The 25,700-nt window shown below is 32.7% G+C and overlaps 1 protein-coding gene across 3 annotated transcripts in view; it reads left to right on the top strand.

Annotated features, from left to right (window-relative positions):
- Camta (Calmodulin-binding transcription activator) overlaps positions 1-25,700 on the top strand; it is a 153,862-nt gene that overhangs the window by 9,033 nt on the left and 119,129 nt on the right. For all 3 annotated transcript variants that reach the window (XM_081978796.1, XM_081978798.1, XM_081978797.1), the window contains exons 2-3: positions 11,711-11,742; positions 25,356-25,667. In XM_081978796.1, coding sequence (XP_081834922.1) covers positions 11,724-11,742; positions 25,356-25,667 — 331 coding nt within the window. In that variant the 5' untranslated portion in view covers positions 11,711-11,723. The remainder of the gene's footprint in view (positions 1-11,710; positions 11,743-25,355; positions 25,668-25,700) is intronic.

Here is a 25,700-nt window from a genome sequence, read left to right on the forward strand (position 1 = left end):
TCGTAAAAGTATTGGCGGGCTTATCAAAGTTCAAACTTGTTAAGTTTTTTCGTGTTTACACAAACAGGAAGTCTCTATATATTGGAATTTTGTTACAAAATTCTCCGACAGCGAAGTTCAGCTTGTTTAGTATTCTAAAAGCTGCAACAAACCTGCCCTTGGAGAATATCAAATAATACTATATGCAAATTTTTAGTAGGTGAATCACAAGTTGGAAGCGCGAATGTTTCTATCAAAGTAGCTTTGCAAATGGAAACTAAGCTCTAAGTACATATTAACTTACTCATTAGGTTCCTGTATTCCGGTATCATGCAGCCGGTATCGTGCACGGAAATTGATTAAAAGTAATTTCCAAAAAGGCCGCAAGGAAAGTGGAGAAGTTCGGATAGTTTTAGCAACGATGCTTTGAGAAATACATAAACTGAGAAAATATGATTAAAGTGGGTTGGCTTTTGCGGTTTACGAGATGTTTTAAATCATTAGGGGCTTACTAATATGGTCAGTGTGACATTGATTTAATTTATACAGGACTGGTATCAGATTGTATTAGAAACAACATAAACAACCACTTGGCTTAATCTTGCTGAATATCCCATCAATCCTATCATTACACAGGGTCTGCGATGATGACAAGGATATTGCATTAATCGTGGTTTAGATCCAGTTGTAACAAAGTGTTGATTTAGGACGTGTTTATACCATCGCTCTTTGTCGCTACGCTCTCTAGCATATCAAATTTAAAACGAAATGAATGTTTAAATTAGTAATTGGTATAAAAGAAAATCCACTCTCCGGGTCCCACATTCATTTCCAGGAAAATAAGAAATTTTCACATGTTCGTAACGTCCGCTTTTAATAGGAATTTATTTTGCCGGTTATTAAATTACCCCTTGCCCGGTTTACTTGACGCTAGGTTTGGCCTTTCTAGGGTCCGGCCCGTAATTCCTGGACTTTCACAACGGAATAACTAATCTTGACCCGATAATAACCAAGTCACGTGTAATGACCGTGCTAAATCATTTAACGAATGGTAAGCTGACTTCCCATATTCAGGGTTGTAAAGACGTGCAAAGGTTTGTAAGCGGAACTACATACTGAGATGTGGTCAAACTAATTTCTAAAATTAACTGTGGAAAACGTCTCTTGATTTATGCTTATACGATATTTTGTTTCTAAAAAAAAATATAAATAATAATAATAATATATAAATAAAAAATTGTTTAAGTAGTATCCTCGGTAGTACCAGAGAAGAAGTTTTTATTTATGTCCGATAATGTCTTAATTGATTAAAATATTATTGTGACAATACTAACAGATTTACCCACAACAACTACTGCTGTAAAGCTCTTAATGTCCATATTACTAGAAATTGCTCATTCTTATGGGAATACTTCCATGAATTACTGTCATTGTGACAGACTCGATTTCCATGATTAAACTTTCGTTACAGCTACTACCGCAAAATTTTATCATCGTGAACACAAGCATTTATTATAGAGAATCATTTTTTAGTCTGACATTTTCTTAAGTGTCTCAATTTAAGTTTTATCAAGTTACTATTAGTTCTTATTGAAATTTAAATTTGTATTGGAAAAAATGTGGTTTAGTGGCCATAATTTCACAAAAAATATCCTTCAACAAGCATGAAAGGAGGTTCATAAATCAACTGACTTTACTTGATAGCAAAATATTTACACAAGACACCACTCAAACTATTACCTCCACCCTGACGACTGTTTTCTCTTCCTTTCCATTATACTTACATAACACGTCTTAAGTATGCTTTTAAGAGACGTCTTTGAACAGGGGTTTTAATGGGTCGACTTAAAATTTCCAAATAAATATGTTTCATCCACATATTTCATTATAAGTTTTTTTGAATTAGCGTATGTTTAGGTTCAGACAGAACAATAAATGTTAATGTCGTATATCATTTCCGCTACAACTTTAGCGTGCTTGTACATGTCAAATAAGTCATTACATTAGTTACAGCTAGCAAATTCGTTTTGGTCAATGCATCAGTTCAGTTAGTTTCGATATATTTATAGGTACTTTCAAATATCTCTAAATACGTTTTCTAGCCATTGAGCATCAAATATCCATTCTTTCTGAGAGACCGGATACTAAATCAAGATATTAAATTGTTTCAGAGTAAACAGACCTTGCAGTCGGGATTTTAGTTTTTTGGTCGAATAATTTCAATTTCGGAGTTCACTTCTTCCTTGTGAGAATATCAACAAAATCCTTTCATACGTTCAAATATTAGTAGATGATATTCGCAAGTTTTGGGCGCCTCGAAAAAGTAAACGTACGTATGTTTGTTTGGTTATAAGGAAATTTCTTAGCCATATTTGTTCTCGTAAATAAGTCTGCTTTTGGGAAATAATATTACTTTGTGGTTAAGGGTCACGGTTCACGTAGTAGGTGGACTTCATTCCCATTTGAGAAATCCAGTTGTTTGTTTATATGCCCTTCGCAGCCTGTTCAGGCTTGAAGCAATATCACAAATTGGTCTTTTCAAAACAATATTCTTTTTCTGAAATAATACAGTTTTCGGCATAAATTATGCTTTCGTTCCTGTTATGCAATAAATTCTGAAAATTAATCAAGAGTGGAACTGGCTCTCGACGTTTTTAGGATTTTAACGAAAAAGGAGCAAAAATATTCCAGTTGTACCACTGCCAGACTGTTTCGCGTCTAGCGAAATAAAATTCTCATAAAATTGGAGGACACGAACCCCCTGCCATCATGGGAATACTATTAATTGTTTTTTAACTTGAAGCAGCTTTGCACATTTTAATACCTCCATTTATCTTTTTCCTTCTCGACGTAGGCCGATTTGCCAGAATCAATAACGAAGCCCAAAATATTGAAATTCATATCAGACATAAATACTATAAATATCTGAGTACACCCTTTTCATAATGGACATGACATACAGTCATAACATACGTCAACAGGGTAATTGTGTTGGGATTGGTCCAACGAATTTACTTGATCGACACTTGCCATCAGATTTATCGGCCCCGATTTATGCGGGATACTAATTGTAGTCATTTGGGAATTTATGTCGCACGCTTTAGGTTTAATGGTCTAAAAAAAAAACTACAAAACCAGTGGGTACGATTTAATGACAAGTTTAAATTGCTCGGTGGAATTCCATCCTGATATTCATTAAAGAACTTCAGCTTCTAGTTTTGTTTTCCAAGTGCTTAAATACTTATCCCGTTTCCGCAATTTAAAAATGCAAAATAAAATAATCGTATTAGGATAAAATTTGATTTTACCAAATTAAGGAAATTAAAGCAAAATAAAATAAATTTAACATTAAAATTCTCAGAATTTATCAGAAAAACAAAGTATTGGTACTTGTATAAAATATTAGTACCGATATACTTTGCACTAGTATTTTTTATGTTTAATCCTAGATTCTGCTGCCTGCACATGCGGTATTTTGTTAATGACTAACCGAAATTTTCAAAATTTGTACCCTATATTTTTAAAAAAAGCATTTTTCGAATAAACTACAATTCTAGCAATTATTGTATTAAGTGGCTCACCAAAATTTTGTTTAAAACACACTTTGTATCTCAAAAGCGAATTATTCAAACTTTCAAAGCTCATTTAGCATTTTTTGCATTGCCACTTAAACCACTGTTGTCATTACTGTTTCTAGTTTTATGGTAAATTGTGCAAAGCTGTTATTTTATTGTAACTTTGCTATGTTACCATTTTAAACACGCTTTTGATTGAACTAACTAAAAACGCAATTTAAACTTTTTTGGTAATATCTGTGTCTTTGAAAATACAATTTTTTGTCTTTTAACACATCTTTAGAGTCATTTGTAAATGCCAGAATTTTTTTTATATTTTTCTAACTTCCAAAATCTATACAGTTGAAACAGCTCTAAAACATTGCTTTTACATTAAATCTACTTGGATCATTATTTTTATTAAAAATTAAAGGCAAAAATTTATTGAAACTGGATGCAAATAGCTGGAAAATGTGATTTGAAAAGTTTTTCGACTGAAACACAAATAACCATTAGTCAAAATATCGTTTGCGCTCTTCCGCCAGGTGATCTTAAGTTATAAATCACTAAACATTGCTCAGAAAAGGAATTATGTCCCAATCTATCTGCTTTCTAAGCTAGTTTCAATGCCGTTATGCAGACTTTATGATAATTTTTAGGATCGGAAAAATAACGAGAATACCATTGATTTTATTTGTGAACGAATCTCGAAAAATCCTTGCGTTAAAATGCAACGAGTTGACACAGAATGTTATACGAAAAGAACAATACAAAGTTTGTGGTAGTTCATAACTCATATAGGCTGTTTCGCACTATAAAACGTTTAACCAATTGCATCCGATAATTCTAAAACGGCATGTTCTGTAACACCGTCCAATTCGGTTTATTCATAAACCAATAAAATTCAATAAATCTGGCGGATAAATTCAACAATAATTTATCGCTCGGTTTGGTGTAGAGAGTTCGAAAACAAAGAACGGTTTGGCTATGTCTACATGTGGCAATAAAGAGTGTAGTGTTTGTGTGGTTTCACATAAAACAGATAAAGTAAAGAAATAAACGGGAATAATGAATTCGAAAACGAAAAGTAAGTGCCTTTTCGTACTTTTCCGAACCCTTAGTTAGCTATGTCTTTCAGACTGTCCCGGCATCTGAATAGGATAAAAACTGGGTCATCGATCTGATTTATAAAATGTTATTAAAGTAATGGATACATTTGCCCTTTGTGCAAAATGACCGATATCACAAAAAACATCTGTTAATACGTGTTTAACCTATCAAAGGCTTGTCAGCGTAATGGGGAAACCTGAAAAGAAAAATTGGACTATTAAAGTTGACAAATAAAGGAATTTCAACCCACTTTGAACCGTTGCGCTGTGGGAAGAATAATGGAAAGCTGAGATAAACAAAAAATATTTGAACAAAAGATGGAATTAAGAGGTTCATTTCGGTGGTAGGGTAAAATATAAAAGTGACGTTAGATTCGTTTAAAAGCCATTTCGCTCGAGGGACATTTTCTTCAGAAGAAGGAAACGCGAATAGCGTTTACTGCGAGCTAATAAGATATTTTCAAAAATAATTAAAGGCACTTTGTTTGTTGTGTGTATTAACTGAATGGAAAACGACGAGAAGGAAACTGTCATGGATGTAATAAAGAACAAGGAAAATTTATCACCCGGGCACGGGTCGTAAAACATTTGTGTTAGAAATAAGCCAGACAAGTCGTCGGACTTCGTGCATTTGTGCGAAATTATTGTTTTTGTTACCCTGCGATGCCTCTGGAAATATCGTGGCATTATTAAAAAAAACTTAATTAGGTTTTGATTAAATTATTATCTCGTTACATACGAGCGGAATTTAATTCTCCCATTATTAATTATGTGCGTTTTTAATGTTTTGAAAAAACAGTAGCACAAGTTTTTTGTGATTAAACACGCGAAAATAATTAGTGAATTAATTACCTTGATTAGGACAAACCATACAACCTCTAAAAGCGTTCATAAGTTGCCATGACAATGCTTAAAAAAAGTTATCGAATGTGCGAGGGGTGTGACACTCTCTTAAATTTGGGCCCATATTATATAATACGAGGATTATCATAGATTATTCAATATTATGCGATATTATTGATAATATTGGTATTATACCCGTATTATTGTATTATTCCAAATAATATTGATATTATATGGTAATATAAGGATTATTATGGATTATTCAATATTATTGATATTATGTCAGTATTATTGTATTATTCCAAATAATACTGATATTATACGTATTATTGCTTGATTAGCGTATTATTAAGGATTATTCTTTACTACTTGGATTATTACATATTATATTAATGATGCAATATTATTACAACAGCGCAAAAGTTTAAGCGCAAACGAGTAAGTTAAAAATTGTTTAGATTATAATTTAGAATACAAAAATGCTATCAGTAAATAAAGCTGTCATAACAAAATCCGAGTTTACTACTGGTTTCACGTAGATGTGCGAACCAATCACTTCAATATTTTGAATGTGTTTTGATCCAGGTTTTTATGGTCTTATTTTTTTATTTCATTTTTGTTTTGAACATGTATCAGTTTCAATTTCCTCAATTCTGCCCATGTTGTTTCTTATTTAATCACCCGCTAGTAATTTAATATGTAATTGCATAAATTATTAATTTAAAGATGATAAATACATTTTGGCAAAATACTTAGGGAATAAATAAATAAAATAAAAAAAATTGTCAGTTTATTATTGTCACAAGCCGAGCAAAAAGCTCCTTATAATAACCAAGCAAAAAAAACATACCTGCATAATTATTTCTACACTTTTCAATCTTCAGTTGGTTTAGTTGGTTTAAAATGTTTATATTTATTCTTAATAACCAACAATTCCCACCGCTTTATGATTTTTCATATTATGCCGTATTATTCGTATTATTCAGATTATTTACTATATTATTGGATTATGTGGTATTATCAAGATTATGCTGTATTATTTATATTATGGGGTATTATTCGTATTATTCAGATTATTATTAGTATTATTGCATTATGTACTATATTATTGGATTAGTCGTATTATCAAGATTAGTAAGATTATTGCATATTATTAATATTATTTGGTGAGTGACCCAAATATTATTGAAGTGTCACACCCCTCGCGAATGTGTATTTTTACGGCGTAAAATTCTGGCATTGCCAGATAGTTTTTGCAAATTGTCAGATAGAGTTTAGCAATGCCAGATAACATCAGCAAAGCTAGTTTTTGACTCTGAGTTAAGAATCTATCGTATTTAGGGCCAGTACTTTCACCTCAGAATAATTTTATCCCAAAGATAATTTTTATAAAATCTGTGAAATCAAATGCTACTATTGATCAGTTCCGTCATTTCTATAAAAGCTATCCTAAGAATAAATTTATTCGGAGGTGAAAGTACTGGCCCTAAGTAATAAATATTAATCTTATTATTTCTATGTTAACGTAACCTAATAACCAATTGGAATATCCGTCCTTTAACATAGAACACTTTGATTTAATTGCGTTAATAACTCAGTTCAATATAAAAATAACACTTGATTAAGCCTACTAAACCCGTATATTTATCGCTATTTATCAAAGTTTGTTATTGAGTGCAAACCCAGCCTAAATACCAAAGATACAGAGTAATCAATTAAAAAAGAACTTTGGATTTTTATTAGTAATATAGCCAGATAAATTTCAGCATCTTGTTTAACTACATGAAATTAGCGACAACCCCGGATTTTTTATATATAAACTTAATAACTACTATATTCTACTACTTAGCTTAGATATTTTTTGTTCTGATCAGTTTCTTTCTAAATATTGTTTTTGAGAAATTGAAATTATGAAACGGTTGAAATAGAGCAGAACGGTTTGCATGTTCCTATCCTACTTTTTTGCAGCTGAATGTTTTCGTTCAACCAGTTGTTAGTAAGAAAATGACCTATAAATGGTTCTGTTTTAATTTCCAATTAAAAACAGATTTTTTGATACTCTAAGAAAAATTGCAGTTTCTAATATTCCTATAAATAAATAAACTATAGGTACCTACATAAAATTAAATAAAAGTTTACCAATAAAAAAAACTAGACCCACAAACTTTTGCACGTTTATTAATGAATTCATAATATAGAACAAAGTAAAGTGTGGTGGTGTTCTTTTGAACCTTGGGTTTTTAATCTGAGAATCAAAACAACGTCTTATTAAATCTCTGTAGTCAGAAAAAGATAAGAACAATGCAATTAGCATTTTATAATAAGAAGATCACAGGGCTGTTTTAGCAAAATATTAAAACCGTTTCTCCCTTGTCAGTTTTTAATTTTAGAAATTTGTAATTTAGTTGTTTTTGCTATCGTAAGTGTGCAAACAGAATCTATTTAATTATAAAAAGTCAATCTAAGAAAGTTTAACTGAAATATATTTGAAAACGGAAAAGTTGATAAAGCACTAGCTGAGTGGGCCAAATTTGAAATTGGATCGCGCCGCTTGAAAACGCATATTAAAATTAGTACGTCGAAATTAACTTTTGGGAACAAGCAACCAAAACTAATGAAAATGTTTTTCATTACCTACAAATCCCATTCCGGGAGAAAGTAACGTGCATTTGCGTTTACCCATGGGCTCTAAAATATGGTCCATTATGTAAATAGGGAGCCAGGACGCAATTAGCATAGCTCGCTAGAGCGTCTCGCACTATTTAATTAATAAAACGGCTGTCCGTCATAACATATGTTCACATGGTAAAGCTATTAGGGTTGGAAACAATTGCACGGTTAAGTCGGCTGTATCGTATTTATGCTTAATTTTAGTTGGGATAAAGTTTAAGTAAACTACCGAATTTAAAATGGATATCACTTCATCCAGTTTCAAATTAATACTGCTTGAAGTGTATGCATAATCATTAATTTTGCTAGAAAATAATCTAGTGAGGAGTTTCAGAAATATTAACGGCTATTGTGATTTATATGGCTTTATTTTTGTGTAAATGTTTTATTTAATGCAACGAAGAAGCACATTCCGTAAATACAACGTTTGGAGGTCTTATCGCGTTTAAGAGATTTATAGCCCGAAGGGTGCTTTTTTGAAATTATTTTTATTGAATATCGTGAAAAGCAGTAAATTTTAGGTAACCGCGACAGACATTTTTTTATTCCAATCAAATAGTTATATCTTTGCCACCTTTTTTTCAAGTGGAAATAATAAAAATAGTTTTCACATTTTTGTGCTTCAAGTTTAATCTCTTTAATTAATTGCAAGTTAATTACTAGGTAGTGTCTGTATTTTTTTCAGATTTGTGACCCTTTAACTTAAAAAATGGATTATACTCTTATTCGCTAAACAACATTGTCTTTCCGTTCAAAAAAGACAGCCAGACGCTACTTTATAATCCCTGATGATGGGTGTATCTACATCTGAAACATGTTCAGCACACTTTCCACTGCTTGAGGGCCAATAAGTGCATTATGTACAACGACTGTATGTTTTTGCCTATTCCTGTACGATTCATTAGGGTATGATTAGAATCACATTGATTGCGGCTAAGAGTTCTCTAATCAAATACAACTGAGGTTGCATCAACCAATTGTGTTTCTCAGTTCTATTTATTGCTTCACTGTGCAACCAACTATTACATTCTTCCAGTTTTCCTTTAAATATCGTAATTACAGCTCGTAATTATAACAACAAAGAGAAAATACTAAAATTAAACAAAATTGTTCTACAATTTTTTTTAATTTTATTATTTATAATATAGTATAGAACATGTCAATTTAAACGTTTTTTCGTAACTGCACGTTTAAAAGAGAATTTTATATTGACCCGTCTGGTCTAAGTCTTCTTAGATGAAATAAATAATATTTCGTAATATTTGGGATAGCTCCTATTATCCCAAAAGCCACCATTCTTCCAGTTTTTCCTCGTTTTCAGAAAACTCATTTATTTTAGGCCAAAGTTTAGAGAAAAATTTTAATAAACTTTAATCTCATCTTTTTCAATCAATTCCGAAAGTTTAAATTATGCTAAGTTGTAAAGAGTGTAGTCTCTTTCTTATTCGGTGTTACTTTTTCAATAATGACTGCTCGTGATTTACAAAGACACTTTAATAATAAAACTCACTTAACCTAGATTCAATATAATACCTAAATAAAGATAATATTATTAACATCAATTTATAAAATTGTTCATTAGGAGATTAGGGGAATTTGGTTTAATTTAGACTACATTATTATTACTTAGGTTAAAAAATTCCTAGCCTCGATCTATCTGAATTATGGCACAACCCATAAGTTATATTTGGGGTTGAATTTTTATACCTCGGTATGCACTACTTCGGCAGTGTAAATCCTCCGACATTGAAGCACATAAAGAATATCGTTTATTTTGAAATTTTTAATATACGTAAGGAGCCTTGTTATCCCGATATCAACCTTCGAAAAAACGGGATCCGAGCAGCGGCGTCTGGCTGTTCCTCGCCTCGTTGCCCCGTCTATAATAAAGGGGATGATGAATACACGTGTTAGGAAGGTGCGGGAGCCCGATAAGGTTGTTTGGTGCGGAAGAAGCTATTAATACTGATTAAATCCAAAGAACGAGCCAATAGCTATAGGTATGATGGATGTTTCAACGAGTTATTGCTTCCAAGTCGCTTTTCCGAACCGTTTTACTCGAGAGTTTCGAAGTCAACTCTGAAGCTAGCTTTTTTACTTTTTTTCGTGTATTCGTTTACGTCTAGGCTTATTTCTTATCAGCTTATTCTGCAATGCTCTGTTAAAGTTTATAAAGCAGTGTTATTCACTATTTTGTTGTTAATTTGTTATCAGTAAAGTAATAACTAATGATTGCTTTTTTTCCAGGAACTGGCTTAAAAAGTAAAGCGTAAAATTAAGTCTTTTCGTGTTTAAAACCTATTTTTCATAGGTACCTATACATTATGTTGAAAGTGTTAATTAAGGCTAATGTTGTTCTGTCAGGATATGATAAATATTCAAGGATAGATTGTAAAGCTGCACATTTAAACGGTTAGGTTGAGGCTTAAAGTTACTGTAACCACACAATATAGTGACATTTAGCACTTTTCCAAATGTTTTAATTTTTGTACCACTATAAATGATTATGAATCTACGTATTAATTTAATTTATTGGGTGTTTACGATTTAACTGCTCTGATCGAAATGAGAGCAAAACTAACGAATTTTTTGAAGAATTTGATTCATTGTTTTGATTAAGACATTTCAATATGTCAGAGAAACATGATTCACTTTTTCAAAAACTTGACAGAAAGTCAAAATCATTTTTTAAGGGCAAGAAGCTGTAATTGGTCGATTTCATATAGCATAATTAGGATTAGACTGTTCTATATCTGTTCAGCCAGTGGCAATGGAATTGACACCAATATCCCTGTAGGAGAAGTCAAATAATATTTTTCTATTTCTGAAAGTACCGGTTCTAAAGCGGATTGTTGTTACTTTACGGTTAGACTGTGAACTCAATGTTTCTCAATAGCAAAGAGTAAATTAAAAACAGCACTTCAGCGTAGCTTTACTATTTATTATAATAATTATAGCAGAGGAAGAATTAAATGGGAAAACATACATACGAATATTTTGAGTTTCTGGTTTTTCGAAACTAATTAAAAAACAAAACAAAAACTGAACGTTGTTAAGTTTGAGTGTCCATTAAATCATCTAAAACCTTTCTTATTTAGTCTTTGCAGTAGCGAAAGAAACGAGTAAACTTTGTTTTCATCAATTTGTTGATTCATTGATTCTCGTCTAAACCTAATTAATAAACACCACATTTATGATATAATTTTGCCATCAAAAAGTCCAAAAACAAGACACGTTTGTAATAAATTTGTTCCTCAATTTCGACAGTAATTCACACGATACATCATAATTCATAACAATGGCTAAATTACAATCAGACCTGCTGCCCGTCTTGACGATGATAAATTATTTCAATTTGTAATGATTGTTCTAGTTGTGCTAAACTTGCTGTTAATTCGTTAAGTTCGTACATTATGCAGGAGCTGCTAATAAGACAGCATTGTTTGCTATAAATAAGTGATCATTTATGGCGTAAAGTAATTGCAAGCTGCGGGAAGTTAATAAATAGTTGTTGGAAGATCTGCATAGCTTTTAATGCGTGTCTTTTTGTTTCAGGTTAAGATGAAACATGAGTAAGACACTGGACGGTGAGTATTTTAGGGGCGTGTTTATATAGCATGGGTCGAGAAAAACATAAATTTTACGAATCACTGGAGGCGTATTTTTTTAGGTGTCAGAAAAAAACCCTCTAGAGGCTAAACTCCATTTAATATTCAAAAGGTGCAAATCTCTGTATACCCTTAAAATCCCATTTTAGAGCCTGTGGTTCATTTTCAAGTAGGGATTGCGCCACAAAAATATATTTCTAACCGAAAAAAATCCCTACACAGCTTTTTGGTAATACTTTTCTTTTATTGCCACCATTTGTAATCTTGTATGTTCCTTAAATTACCAGCGTGTGAGCATTATTAACTGTGGCCTTGTATAATTCATTTTCTAATTCCGAATTGTTATTACGTTTTCTTTTCGTATTTGTACGAAGATGTTTCTATATCTCCGGAGAAATGCGAAAAAAGCGGTTTAAAAGATTTGTTGTCTCTAATATATTCCGAGGGCTCTGCATTATTTGAGTGGAGAAAATATGCACGAAGTTTTAAATTTGTTTGCTATCTTGTTTCAATCGAGCGCGAAGATACATCGCCTCTCTGACAAAACCCAATTTGTGTAACGTCTTTCACCTGTAAACCTGTCGGCTGCAAATTGATAAATATTAGATCCATATTTTTAGTAAGTCTTGCGGAATTGGAACGAATTTATTCTATTTTATAATCATGCCTTATTTGGTTTATGTTACGATAAATAGAGCTTTGAAATTTGTTTTCTTTAATTTTCTGATTCGTTGACATAGTTATTGATTTTTTTGATGGATTTACATTGGGAAATTTCTAATAAAACTCATTAAAGTGATCTTTTTGTCGTTGGGTAGAGAGAAGTGGCAAGTGACAAGAAAACGTCCCTTCATAAAGTTTTTTTATGACCAATGTATCGACCCTTTTCAGCTCTTAAAAACAGTCTCTCACCTGGGGACAAACTTCTTTGTTTGATGAATGTTACATTTTTACTGAAATTGTCAGTTTATTTGGCTTTTAACGAGAAGTCTTGGCTAAATAGATATAATCGAATATTTTTGTTTTGTGACATTGCTTAGAAAATGTTATGCAATTTTACCTTCTTATGTCGTATTTTAATTGATCTTAGCCTTAGTTTTATAATCGTTCTTGTCGTAGTCGGTTGATTTTAAGAACGTTGATAAGCACACAATAAAAAAATGATTACACATATGTAAGTTTATAGATACAGAGTGTTTCCGGAAAAGCTCTAGACATACAATTGCTCGGAGCAGGAGTTCTTAGGTTCTTCGGATATCAGAAAAAAGGTTTATTTTTGACACCCTGTATTTTAAAAATAAAATCTTAAAAAATGAACAAAAAGAGATATAAAGAGATCTATAATAACATTATAAAAAGGAAGCCTGGTCAAAAGTTCCATTCTTTGAAAATTGTGACAAACTCGACTTATTTTGACACCACCAATATGGTTGTCCACAGGTTCTTCGTAAACTTTTTTGTGTTGCCATTACGGATTATGTAGAGTAAAAGTTTACTATTGGGCATGTTGGTGAATCCACTAGGGATTAAAGCAATATTCTGTACTTTACGTCACCCTTGAATGATTTAAGACGTATAGATCACTTTGCGAAAAAAATGCATTTGAGGATAAACCTTCTAGCTAGTTTTTTTTAGGGGCTGAGAAATATATGTATATTGGAGTATTAAAAAAAAGATGTCGAAGATGAAGTACCTATGCAAATTGACTGCCATAAATAACATAGATCAAAAATTCATCTCTATGTTATACGCATCAGGCAGGGCAACAGGTTGACCTTAGCCCTTAGACGTAAAATATAAAAGATGAAATATGAGCGTCAGGGATAAGCGGATACTTTTTTGCATTGCTTATTTTGGTACGCGAATAAAAGGGATCAACGTGTCAGTCGCCCGGTGCAGGTGGCCGACTTTATAAGCTCCAGAATATGGCTCTCTGGTCTGCTTTTAAAAATAGGAAAAACCGATAATAAAAGCCAAAACTGAAATACGAGGTGGAAATAGTTTTATGGTTCGAATGCAAGTTTACGACCGGACGTTTACGTTTTGTCAAATTATTGATAGGCTCATGTATTTTTTAATCTCTTTTCGATAGTACAGTTTTTGATAGAAGTACGACAAAGTCATCGATTACCATAAGTTTGCTCATCATTTTGAGAAGTATACTTCCTAACAAGTGACTTCTGCAGGCGAACTACCTTCAACAAAACCTTTTGAGCCTCAACCTTATTTTGTCGTTTCTTGAACACCTGTTGCTTTATACGACTCTGATATATGGCATTTGCTTCGAGACATGCCTCAAATGCTGGAAGTCCAGCTTGAATGTTACCAAGTTTTTAGCTTCAACGGCTTATACCGTTTTTTAACTTTCTTTTAGAATTTGGAAGAATTTAGAACGAGTACTACGTTAAGCCGGTGAATTTGTGTAAAGTGAAGTAATTAGAAATTTGCTGAAACTTATCAAGAGTATGATTCACAAATTCGAAAAGTTTATTGGTCATATTTGCTTGCTATTATAATATTCATCATAGGGTGATTTGCTTTATTTTGTAACGTTTTTAGATCAAGTACCTATCTCCAGAAAGGTTACCGGGTATCTTTCGATTAAAAGCTTGGACAACTTCCACGTATAGGACAAAACTCTCCCAAACCTTGTAGAAGCAAATTCATATAAACCATACCAGGAATAACTTCCTGAACGCTATTAGTCTCTTGATCAAAATCAAAGTAAATAAATGATTGTCCAAACCGGCATCAAAATCTATTGTTGTTGTTTATGTGTCGAAATAGCGAGGTTTTAGAAATTACCTAAAAAAGTCACTGTTTCGGTTCAGGAGGCGCGCAGTTTATGTCCAGAAGTTTTGAAGTTATACCTACAACAAATGTAATTTTCTATAGCCTTGAAAGATGACGCATTTATGGTAAAACACCCTGTATATATTTGAAATCCTCATTAAAGATAATCAAAACATGTATCAAGAATTTAATCAGATTCTGGCGATTTAGGAAAAATACAACATCTAGTTTAAAGCCTTGATATAAAATCTCCTGTCACCCTGTACTGTTGTTTTACTGAAACTTTCGTTATGCAACTTTAATAATAATTTAAATTTTGTTTCCCATCTTTACTTTTAGGTAATTTTTTCTTGAGAAAACATCATAAATCGCTCGTATACACCGAATAGACAACTTAAAGCATGAATAATAGTCGATAATTTATTTTCCAGATCATCCCTTTAAACTCGATGCCCCAGATGGGAGTCGGTTCATTAAACGTGATGTTTGGGGAGTACGAAGTCAAAGTTTCTGTGTTATCTCATAATAAAAAAAATAAACCATTTATGGGAAGTTAAACGATCCTATTGATGGCGAAGTAAATTTATCCAGGCAGACAGTAGCTGCCTTTTGTCCAGATAATCAACATTACCGGTGAAGTCGGCAAGAAAAATCGGACTTTAGCTGAATTTAAACGAGGCCGGTTCCTTTCAGTAATCGTAACACGAATTTCTGAGCTTTTTGTGATCCCCGTGGACTAAAAGCTTCTTTAAGTAGGATAGATTGATGGATTATATTATCAAACGATTCTCTAAATAGACTATTGAGGATTTGGTCTTGTAATCTGAGAAGATTCGGCTAAAGCCACTTTCTTCGACAAAAAAGTGTAGGTTTTGTTTGTAGTTTCCAGGTTATGGGGACAATTGTTCATAGATTTAGATCAGCGAAATGCAATGCAATTATCACTTTGGTGAATTGGAAAAAAATTAGATTACAACTCTTGTTTCAGTGCTAACATGATAATAGGTCGTTTAAGCATTCAGTACGAACACCTATGCACTCTTTTAGTGCTTTATTTGGTTGCAATCGGTATAAACCTAACTGCCTCCAACAATATAGTTAATTGATTTTCAACTAGGGCTTGATCAAAAACAAGTCACACTTAACTTAAACTAGCCAGAAAAAGGAAATAAACAGTTTCGAAGCTGGGCAGCTTCGGGCAAACTGAACGGAGCAATTTTTGATATTACGTGCCGCTAATGCCAAAATACTTGCTCGATTCCTGCGGGATGTGCAGATAGCTAAAAATACTACTTACCGATGTGTTCTTTCTGGAAAATTTGATTTAGGAATAATTGGTATAACATCCAGGCTCTCGAAAAGGCTGAAATATTAAACGCTGGTCGGTCTAATGAAATAAATTGAGAGAGAGAGCGAGTTAATTTTCTGCGGAGTTTTCTATATTTTACATTCACGTTCCGGAAAAACCAATAAAGTCTTTTGTGCCCCACTTTTAAAATCGTGATATCATGGACCTACCGTTTTGTCTGATTGTCCTATAAAACGTTCACTGAATGTTCAAGTTCTTGGTCGAGTTATAATCGGGAGAATTCTTCTGGGTAAACTATTCAGCGGGCAATCGATAAGTAATTTTTTCGGAATCAAAGCAGTAAAGTGCAGAAGAGGCCTGTTAACGGTTTCCGTTCGGGAAAGCGACGAGGGCGTAGCCGTCAGTCCATTTGTCACTGAAGACACGACTTAGCATATTGGCCGCCTCTCAATTTGCCGCCGTTGCCGAAGCTGAATTTCAATTTTCAATTCCCGACATTTTAACTGTCCCCCTCTTTGTTAGACCGTACGTCCATAAAACTTACCTTAAACCTGGTATAATTCACTCTTTTCTTGCTACTGTTATTGAAAAAACATATTTATCATGAAATAGTATATTTCGATCTCTAGGCCAAGCACTCAATTTCTCGACAGTTTATGTATGCGGAGGCTAGAATCGATTTTCAGTAGGTCATATTTTGAGATGGATATCATCCGGAATACATTTGGTGATTTTTCCGAGTCCGCCGACCGGAATGCGATAGAAAACGACCGATCGGCGAGGACACATATTTCCGCAGACTGAAGTGACGCTATTTACTCACCGACCCATGCCACATAAATATCGAGTTTCCATTTTTTATACTTTTGTGTAGAGACCCCTCGGGCTTTATGGAAAAATTAACCATATCTCGAAGCACCGTTTTTCAAAAGTTTATGTCTCGATTTATGCGTGTATCTAGTTTAAAAGGTGGTAGAACGGAAATCTAATTAACTGCACTAGTCGAAAGTCAAATATTTTGTTTTATTTTGTGAAGTTTAGTTTAAATGTTAAAACTAACTATGAATGAGGTATTGAAAATTGCGCCTAAACTCTTTATGTGGTTGATGGGAATTCTTCTGGAAGACAAACGTTACCAGAAGAGCGGAACAGAGCTTAGCTGAAACAGGTTCGATTATTCTAACGAGTGGCTTAAACAAAGGTTGTTCCCGTGCTCGGTCCAATTAGAAGCACCAGAATTGCCCAAGAATTGGAAGTATATCACAGTACTTTTATATTATTTATACCACTGTGCTAAAGTACAAACGTTGCTCCCAGAAAATTTTAAAAATCGTATCGATTTCTGCAATTGTCTTCTAGAAATTGTGGCTAAAATGAATATTTTATTATTAAAAAGGTTTATGGGCAGACGAGACGAATAGGTATCAGAGTTGAAGTATTTAATTAACACACGTTTTTTATCATTATCATCATCAGCAAAAGTTCAGTGCCAGAGAAATTATCCTTTGGGACCAGTTTTCAGTCGTTCCCGTTTAAATGAGCGAAATTTTTTACAGTTTTTACATAATTACAGAAGACCTGTTCAAAATGCTGCACGTTTATTTGAGTAAAGTTCGGAAAAGTAGCGAGTAATAGACAATAAGGTGTGTCTAAAAGGGTCTCTAACTAATAATGTCAGAAAAACTAAAAAAATATGTTTGATCCCACAAGTTGCCGGGAGGAAAATATAAGATTAAGTGATTGTTCAATTTCTGATGAGGAATCTACAGTTTTCCATTACGACACTTATTTAGAAACACTTTGTATATGTAAAATCTGAAATTTGTAGGGTTAGTCTAGTTTGTTTCCTACTTTTAATTGGACACACTTATACCAAATAAGACAAAAACTGTTTGATGGTTATTTTTTGCCCTCTTACTTTTTTAAATCACATTCTTAGTGAAAATTAATTATTATACAACAACCAAAAACGACACAAGGCAGTAATAGAATTAATTCTATGTTATTAGTTAATTTTGAACATTTTAATTACACACTTTATAGACCTACATCCGACGTCGAACTGCTCTTTTCAACTCCAACAACGCTCCTTCCTTGAAAATATACCCTTACCTTGAAAATTATGGGGCTAAAAAGGAAGACAAGGCGCGTTTATCATAAAAGAAAGTAGATAAACAAAGAAAAGGATAAAGTAGTTTAAATCTGACAACTTTGTTAGGCGTAACAGACTGAAGGGCGTTTTAATTACACGAACAACAGTCTCATTAGGAACCTTCAGATTACAAGTGTGCGATTACGTTACCCTGGCAAAATAACTAAAGAGTGAAAATGTTCTCTACTTCCGCAGCTAAATAAGGGTCGAATTAAAATTCCACACTTCAATAATTTAAGCCCCAGCAGCCTTGTAAATTGGAATGGCCCCTGATGGGTAAAGTTTATCTTGAAAGTATCGCTTTCCGAAGATGAACGGCCTAATTTGTTTAATTCGTATAGATCAATAGCAGATACAAAAGTCGAGGTTTATATGTCCCGTCTATTACATTTGTTCCGCAGTAGAATTTGAAATAGGGTTCCAATTGACATTATCTATAAATTCCAAATAACTAGAAATGTTTATACACAGATTTGATTAATGGTTCGTAAACATTCGTTTACATTTCTTTTGAAATTGCGGTAATTTTCGAATAATAATTACTCAAAGTTTTAACGACTTCTAAACACATACCGCTATCTTTAGATTAAATAAACTAATGACAAGTTAAATGGTATCCGCCAGCACATTATCGTGCAACCAAAACATTTGCTTCAAAATTGAATAAAATATCCTGCTTGGGTGCAATTAATTATTATTATTTATGCGGCCAATTAATATCAATATTTGAAGAATTGAAATATCGTAACATCGTTGAAATCGCGTAATTTTCTTAGTAAACACACGACATCCAATACAAAAACGAAAAGGAAATAATTAAGGATGTATTTTACCTTTTAAGCTTTAGAGAGAACAATAATCCAATCACGATTCACGGTCCTCGACATGACTGAAACTTTTAGAAAATTAACGTTTATGTAAGTTAGTTTAAAATCCGAAAGTAAGACATAGTTAAACTTCAGGCAATAGGTCCGTACCACGACATAAGGTAATTAAAACTTTTCTAATTAATAACTGTGCCACTGGCAATGATTCTAATGCCGTCGACAAAGATTAACAATTCCGCAGTTCAGACGAGTCAACGAGCACAAATTAGATTTTTCCCAAGCTTCAATATAAAATTTTCGTTTGAAGTGCTGGTAAATCACAGATTACTTTGTAAGAAGTTAAATGCATTACACATTTTACAAGAAGAAACAAACTGCATTTTTATTCCTCGCTATTGCCCTCGTTAATATTCTTAACAAGCGTCGAAAGCTAGGTTATTTGTAAGAAATAAAATCCACAAAATCACCATTATCTGGGCTTTAGTCCTCGATGTTTGGCAAGAACTACCAAATAAAGAAATCCTAACAATCCCGTAACCTTTTGTAAGATGGGTAATTTAATGCTTTCTTACGGCAAATAGAATTTCTTTGTTAGCAACGTTACGGCACGCTTTATTTGTCGGAAAATTCCTAGTTTAGTTTTCGAATAATTTCTGAAAACTTATTACACGGTTTAAAGCGAAATTGCGGTTTTACAACTTTTTATCGTGATTTGTTTATGGTAGAGTTGCCGCCTATTTTACGATGGCACGTCGAGATGGTTCCAGAGCGTCGGCAAGAATTTTTAATTTAATATAAATTTCAGGCAAAAAACAACTCAGGGTTTCACTATACAGCTTTGAATAATTTATTCATGTCATATTTCTGATCTTCTCAAAACCTCAACTTATGACCTCTTTACTGAAATAAATCGTTAGTGGCATTCCTTCTTGAATACAGTTTCGTCACACTTTCTTTCTCATTGAAATTCAGATGTACTTTGATATGGCGATTTAACTTTTAAACTTTTCCGACAATACTCAACAGTTTATGTAGAACAGGCTATGTATTACGTCTCGTTGGGATTAATGGCGGAAAATACTCTAGGTTATGCATTTTTAATGGTGTTTTCTGCTGTTAGAATTATTGTGACACAACATAATTAATTACATGTCATATTATAGTTTTGTAATACATACTGTTTTTTGGCTATTCATCTGCGATTTTGGCAGCTTGCAATTTAAATACCATGGCAATTCAACTGTAAACCCTAATTCTCTCTATTAAATTATAAGAAATACTATTGGTTGTTAACGGGGTTCCACAGCAAATAAATGTGACAAGTCCCTATAACACTTTTTCGAAAACTCCATAATAACTGTTCTACAGATTGTTAAGGTTACATTTTATAACTTTTTTATTTAAACAATTTTTTTTGTTAGTTATTCTATGGTCTTACCATTTGGTGATATTTTGTATTATTTAAGTGGTTGAATTCATTCTTGTCCGTTGTCAACTGCTGTATAACCTGGACCTTTTTTATTTTTAACTAATTTTTTGAAAATCCTAATTATTATATGTGTAATTTGATTGCCAAATGTTTCAACCATCCCTAGCAAAGAAGCTAAAACTTGCTGGCCACATTGTAATTTAGGTGTTAAAATGGGAATATTTCGGATTTCCAATGATATTACTATGCTTGTTTTGTAGTTTCTTAGTGCGGAAATCCTTAAATGTTCAAAATATAATTACAGCAAGAACATAGGAGCTCACGGGCTCACAACACTACAGAAATTGTGAAGTTGAATTTTTTATACTGTGAGTGTAAATGAAGAAACATTGCACTTGAGCGAAAATAATTGTGAATGAGTCTATGAGTAACTTTCAAACAACACATCAATAACTCGTTGCAAAAGCTAGAGGAATAAAAAAACACATGAAATTGAACAAATAAAAAGGAGTTTTTTAATTTTATCTTTGAAATCTTCTCGAAAATGTATTTATATCTCTGAATAATCTCAACGATTTTTACAAAAGTACACAAATAAATTAATAAAACATCATATTTTTGTGAAAATTGTGAAATCTACAGTCTTTTAAATTATGTCATTTAATAATTTTAATATTAAATGCTACTAATATACATATCAGTGGTAGAACGTGGTGAGCGTGTATCTTTTACTCTTTTACATATTATCATAATCAAGTGTCTGAATACACAACTACAATTCTGTAATAAAAAAATTATCTACTTTATTCTTTGTAAATTTTCCAAAAATAAATTCTCGAGTATTTTCAATCTCTATAAATACATAATATTTTGCTCTATTTTTATTTATTTTGTTCACTTTTGTGGAGCAATTATTTATATATCGGAAATTGTTGTTTATGGAAAGGTTAATAATTTAAAAATAAATCGAACAAATTTTGCTACTGCCCGAACAGATTATTAATTTATTTATTCTTTATCAATAATTCAAAAAGCCTTGATTAATATTTATGTGCGTATTATAATTACCAGTTTAAATTAAATATAACATAAGTAGCTTTTAGATACGCCATATAATAAAATTGTTGTGGTTTTAGTTAATATGTTGACCGAATAATTAATAAGTTAATTTTAAAACAATATTATGGTCGGGTTTCGCAATTAATTTATTATAGAGCTTCTAATTGCTTTACCAAAATAACGGTTTGGGCTTTGTATTTTTTATGTGTATGAACTTGTAATTAGGTTGTAATAATTTTTAGTTTTCCACCATTTATGTGAATATAATACACATTTTTTCAATATTGTCAAGAGACTAACAATGTATTTTTGTCGATTTTCGGTGTTAAGTTAAACTGTGTTTAATATGGGTGTTACAATCAATATTCAATATCAGATACCTGAATAAGGAAGTTATTAATCGCATTTTTCACGGAATTTCATATAATAATGTAAGTTATTCCCTAAAAGGTGATATTTAAAATGTACGAGCATGTGTGCAGTATTGTGATTGCCTTAAATGCATTAATAGATTAAAATATTAAAATTTAATTTAGGCGACAAAATTTACACTGTCCGGCTCTGGGAACTGTCAGGGCTTTGTACCGAATGTGTGATTTAGGTATATGTAAAGCTTGTAAATCATGATTAACTGTTTTAAATGACAAGTAAAGAGAGAGTTCAAACCATTTACATGACGATTTATACCAGCAGTTTCAAGGGAATATATTTATTGTTAATACCAAGTTCATTCAAACGTTCCATATTTCGCGATTTTCTATTACCCATTACGAGTGCAAGTAAGCAATGTTTGATTAATTGTAATTGAATGGCCCACATTAGTAACCTTTCCGTTTATGGTTAATCTACATTGGATGTTTGTCGAACTATAATATCAACCCTCCCTGGTATGCAGACAATAATTTTCGGTAAATCGGGGATGCGTGAATGGAATGACGCCGTTAGATAAATTTATAGGCCTGTGAAATGCCGGCAGGTTGAGCCCAATCGATGACCGGCCATAATGTTTAATGATAATTAGTTAACGGGTATTTGTTTAAATTTACTACCTAATTGTGATGTATCACGTTTTACGTCGATTCTAAAATTTGGTTTTATCGAATAATTTAGAAACAATTCCAATTTATATACTGATTCCGAGCACTTTTCATTATTATTGCAGGCAGAATTGCTGGTTCGATTAAGGCAAAATAACGTTTTCAAAACGCCGTTAACGTTTTAAGGGACGTCTTGTGGGACTTTGTATCGGTGATGGCAATTTTCGAATCCCCATAAGAAATTGTGTTCGTGTATTATATCGTCGAAAATGTGATTTATCGAGCAGTCAGGACGTCGAGTTCTTACTGCCCCCCGACCCATTAACGAGTACTGAAATGGTGAAATTAAATGCATCGAGCTTTGCGGTTACTTTTTGCGAAACGTACACCAATCAGATCGAAGATAAGGGCACTTTATGCGCCTATTTTCAGTCGGCGTCGCGTGCATCATATTAATAATATTATTTCACCGATATGGCTTTATAAGAATTGGTTGAAAATTATACTTGTTAGATGGCGTTTCTTATCGGCTATCAAAAAATATAACTCACTCTTTTACTGAAACCCAGTTTAAAACACAGGAATGTATAAGGGTGCTTGATTAATTTTGACTTTGATTAGGAGATCGTGACTAGGTTTTGTTAAACTGGTTAGGATTTAGTATTAAAAAAGTCAAATGTCAACAGAGCTTCAAGTAGTGAAAACAAATTCAAATTCAGGTAAACAAGTTAAGTTTAGTAGAGAATTTGAGAGCTAACATGAAAAAAATAAATGCCAAATTCTTGACAGGTGTCACCCTAGCGCAATAACTGTACAAAATTTGACAGCCGTCATTTGTCTGGCAAAATGACAGCAAGTGACACAAGTGATGCCTGTATAATTTTGGCAACACCATTCTTTTGGTAGTGTCATATCTGTGAGTATACTTGAAAAAATTCAGTTTTATTTTTGACAGCTGGTAACCAGTTATAGAAGACACAACAGTGCTAAACTTGATATTTGTCAATAATTGACAGTTGTCAAAACAAATTCAAAACTGTTGTAGTTCTAAGTCAACTCTCTGTGTTGACAGTTCCTAACCAATCATAGAAAAGTAACTGTACTAAATTTGACAGTTGTGAATAATTGACTAAACTTGACTTTGTGATAATTGAGTTGTGTCAAAAAAAAACGGTCTGTTAAGACTAAGACTCGATAGAGTACCAAACCTACCAAATGTGTCATATCTCCAAAACTACAGCACCGATTGAGCAACCAATTTTGAACAGCTCCCAACTAATCATAGTCGAGAGTATTTGTACTAAATTTGACAGCTGTCACTTTTGTACAACCCTGGCAGGAATTTTTGCAATGTGTTGTTAACCTTCACAGGATACAGGATTGAATGTTTACAAAAGTAATTCCTAACTGATTTCCAAACGAAATTTCTAAAAATGCCCTCTCATTGGTTGAATTGTCACGTGACCTTAACATTTTCTGATTTGTGGCCAATGAATGTATATTTTTCTAACTTTTTGTTGGGGATTCCCCCTATAAACAGAACTTTAGTATTGCTTTAAAAAAATAAGTTGCATTTTTAATAAAGCTCATAGTTCAAAATAATCAGGAAAAAAGCTCTTTGAATCGAATTCGAAAATGTCCATCCATCCATTAAGGCGCATAAGAAAAATGAAAGTTGATGGTGGTAACCAAAACGTCGGATGTCAAATATGGTATTGCCACATAAGTTAACAAAAAAAATAAAAACTTAATTTCAAAATTTTGTTTTTTTCGAATATCTCCGGAAGTAATCGAAATTGCACAATTTTAACTCTGAATCTCTTATCGTTTTTGAAATTATCCACACTTACACACCAATTTGTGGCACCTTGTATTTTGATATCCATTGAGAGTTTCGTTCACTTTGCCTATTAAGCCATTGTAGCAACATCCGTAAAAATATAAAATAACACAAACACCACTGTATTGCTCTTCCAACCGTGTCAAAAGTGATATCGAAAATGTAGGTCAGACTTAACATCCCGTTTAATGCACACATTTATGCGTACCCAAATTGCTTTAATAGCATAGTAATTTTCGCCCTAGGAAGCATAAAGTACATAACAAAAACACATAGCTGCCTCTCAATTAAATTTCGTAAATTTCGCTCTATGACTTTCGCGATTACGAAAAGCGATTAAAAGTCCATCAAAAGAATCACGAAATTTAAATCCTTTTGCTCGGAGCGTGCAATTATTGGTTTGGAAAATGCTGTTTGTGTCGACTAGTCGGGAAATTGAGCCTTTGTTTTTTTTTTTTGGGTTAATTAGAATTTGAAGAACTATTCCCTCGTGTCGTGCCACTAAGTTATCAGTTTTCATTTTTGTTATTCATCTAGTGAAATACTTTCTTTATTTAACTTAACAGAAATGACTGAAGAAATTATCGTAACAATTTCCTTTATGTGGTTGTTCAGCAAGAAATTTCCGGGCATGTAACGGTCTATGTCGCATAAAGTACCTCATCGACCTGAGGTGGTATTACAAATTCCATAGACGTAGACTGGATAAAATATCAAGATTATTTTTATAATCCAATGTTCTGATACTGTGATATTGAAAGAAATGATGGGACTTTATTAAACTGTAAAAAGTTTCTTCCTTAATTGAAGAACTGGTGGCTAGTTTTATGTCACCATGTTGAGTATGGCCTAGCCTGTATGTTACACCACTGTAATATTTTATTGCATGCTTTATTTTTATCAGACGTCTGGCCTTTTAGTGGACTCATTTGCTTTTACATCCCCGTGTAGCGAACAAAATGATCGTGGATATGTCTGGCCATATGTTGTTAAGAATTTTTAATATTGCTTTAAGGGATCATTTCCGGTCTGAGGATTAAATTTCAGATAAAATTTAATGTGCCGAAAGAGCCACCAGGACGATCGTTTTTATTTTTAAGAACATTCGTGTTCATAATATTTTATTCCACTTTTTTTCTTTTTCAGGTTGTTCAACCAGCTCCGAAGACGATCTCTCATCATCCCCCTCACCCAAGTTAGTACCTGACAAGCAAATGAATAACGCTACACCAAAAATTATTCGTACCATTAATGGCACCGAACTCAACGCTAACAACATCATTCTACTGAGAAGTACCAAAACTATTGATGGAGGGCACATATTGCTTAGAACCGAAAATTTTGTGAAAAATAACATCTTGATTGATGATGGTGGAGAATCGAAGATTGGACAAATTATATTGCAGCCCAATTCAGAAATTAAGAAAGGTGTTTACTTGCAAGGAGTGAAAAGACTTGGTAAGGTTTTATTATTGGTTTTGTTATGAATTG

This window comes from Ips typographus, linkage group LG4, assembly GCF_016097725.1.
Source record: "Ips typographus isolate SLU linkage group LG4, UJ_Ityp_2.0, whole genome shotgun sequence".
NCBI classification, from domain to species: Eukaryota; Metazoa; Arthropoda; class Insecta; order Coleoptera; family Curculionidae; genus Ips; species Ips typographus.